This window comes from Sceloporus occidentalis, unplaced genomic scaffold (assembly GCF_023333645.1).
Source record: "Sceloporus occidentalis isolate IW3139 unplaced genomic scaffold, rSceOcc1.0.p SCAF_51, whole genome shotgun sequence".
Taxonomy (NCBI): Eukaryota; Metazoa; Chordata; class Lepidosauria; order Squamata; family Phrynosomatidae; genus Sceloporus; species Sceloporus occidentalis.
The window spans coordinates 1,075,020-1,077,131 of record NW_028317031.1 but is presented as its reverse complement, the minus strand read 5'-3'; the positions used below and the strand labels follow the sequence as shown (position 1 = coordinate 1,077,131).

The window sequence follows — 2,112 nt, the reverse complement described above, 5'->3', positions numbered from 1 at the left end:
TCCCTATATGGGGAACTCCCCTTGCACGTGGTGACCAAAGGATATGGATGGGGGAGGGGGGATTTTTGATAAGGGGTTAACGAGGGCAGATGTAATGCCCCGAGAGGATACAATGCATACCAATTGCGACAATTACCCTGTTTGGCTACCGGGTAAAAACTGTGGCTGATCGCCCTCCGAAGTAGGAAGGTGCGAGTCTGTAGCATTGCACCGCCGGTGCCAAGCGAGCCCCGGCACCCCTTTTGTCCCGGTGATGACCATATTAGTCGCTATCAGTGTCCGAGTCCCCAGTGGGAAGATCTTTAACCCTTCGTGGCAACCCCACTGAACGTGAAGGCAGGAACCTGGGTTTAAGGCCCCCCGGCTAAGTGCTTTAAGCAAAGATCCCAAGTGACTAACTCACAGATCCAACAAGAAAAAACAAAATACAAAGTTGGGAATAAAACATTTCTTTTCCACGCACAACAGGACACAGAAAAAATAAAACACAACACAAGAGTCTGGCTCCAGGTCAGCTCAACCCTGCATCACGATCCATTAACTATAGAACATTATCCAGAAACATTGCTCTGTGGCCCCGAGTCTCTGGGGCTTTAGTTCAGTCTGTTCAGAAAGCCTCAATGGCCGTGCTCCAGGGGGTGATGCTGGGGCTGATCGCCCTCTCGCTGCAGCCCTGTCCAGAGGGGGCAGCGGAGTCCCGCTCTTGTACCTCCTGTCCGGGCGCCTCGTTCTCCTCTGAACCGGCTTCCTTAGTGAGAAGTCCCGAAAAACTGGTGCCGAAGATACTGATGAGATTTGCCACATTCTCGGTCTCCATCTCCTCCTCAGCCTCCTCTCCGGGTTCCGGCACCTCTTGCTCTCTCTGTTCCCGTCGTGCTCGCTTCATGGCGGGGCCGTCTGCTGTGCTGTCTCCGCTCCGCTTCCTACAGCAGGAATTGGGGGGATCTTGGTGGCTGGAATCGGATTCCCGGCTTTGGCAGTAGTCGTTGCTTGAGTGGGATTCCGGGCAAACGCGACACGGTTCAGGAAGCGTGCAGCAGCCAGCGTGGCTCTGGCAGGAGCAACACGGGGGTCCCCGGGAGTGAGCAGGCTCCTCTGGCGGGCAGGAACAGGGGGCGGGTGAGCATGTCCGTGCCTCCCTAACCGCGCTGGACTCCTCTTCCTGAGCCGCCAGCCCGGGGCAGGAGCATTCATCACCACCCCTGCAGGGCTGCGGTGTCGGCGGGCTCTGGTACACGGCGTAATCCTGCTGCAACTCCTGAGCTGAACTCTGGCTCAGGTAGACCTGCTGGGCGCTCCGCAGCACCAGGGACACCATGAGGTTCTTGTGCAGCTTGATTCCTCCACGCTGCACCCGCGAATGGTAAATCTTACCCAGCGAGATACTGACAATGCGGTGAGCCTCAAGGCGAAAGCCCAGTCCGGGACTCGGCTCGCAGCATTCAGGCTGACAGGCAGGTTCGGTTTCCTCTCGGAGCATTGTGAATTCGCGGTGCGTGCACGCTACGGGACCAGGTGCGGTGTCTTTGCCCAGCGTTGCGGCTCTCAGGCGTCGATGTTGTCTGTTATTAGATCCAAGAATCGTTGTGTTAACGTTACGCACGCCTCCCCAGCCGGATCGCACCGCCAAGTAAGCGCGGGCGCGCGCTGGTCCCAAGCTTATATAACTGGCGCGTCACAGCCAACTGACCAACCACAGCGCTCCCTCAATTTTTCCACCCTCTTCCGTGCCAGCGAACATTTTCTCCTTCACGTGATAACCAGCCAATGGGCGGCCACAAAATCGGACCACCTAGATTTGAACGTTGCCCCGCGTAGAAACCGTTAAAGCGGCAATCCGCACGTATCGGTCGACTATTTCCTACTCTGGATACATGTAAATATATACGACGAACATTAACGCTTTTAACGCCTCTTATATACGTTTACAGTTTACCTTGGTTTTTACACTACCGCACAATGATTTCACCATATCCGCGCTGCAGAATTATTTGGTAAGTAAATAAAGTAAAGAGTGTCGTAATAAAGGAAAAACCCAAGGAACAGTGACATTATAAAAACAAGGTCGCGACGTTGTAGCCATTTAACGCATTCCAAATGGTTATACGTTTG

The 2,112-nt window shown here is 54.5% G+C and overlaps 1 protein-coding gene across 1 annotated transcript; it reads right to left on the bottom strand.

The window, feature by feature from the left end:
* Positions 1–607: 607 nt before the first annotated feature.
* Positions 608–1,480, bottom strand: LOC149288402 (immediate early response gene 5 protein-like). The gene has a single exon (XM_089491617.1). It carries the CDS (start codon positions 1,478–1,480, stop codon positions 608–610), a length of 873 nt encoding a protein of 290 aa, XP_089347743.1.
* Between the last annotated feature and the right edge of the window lie 632 nt (positions 1,481–2,112).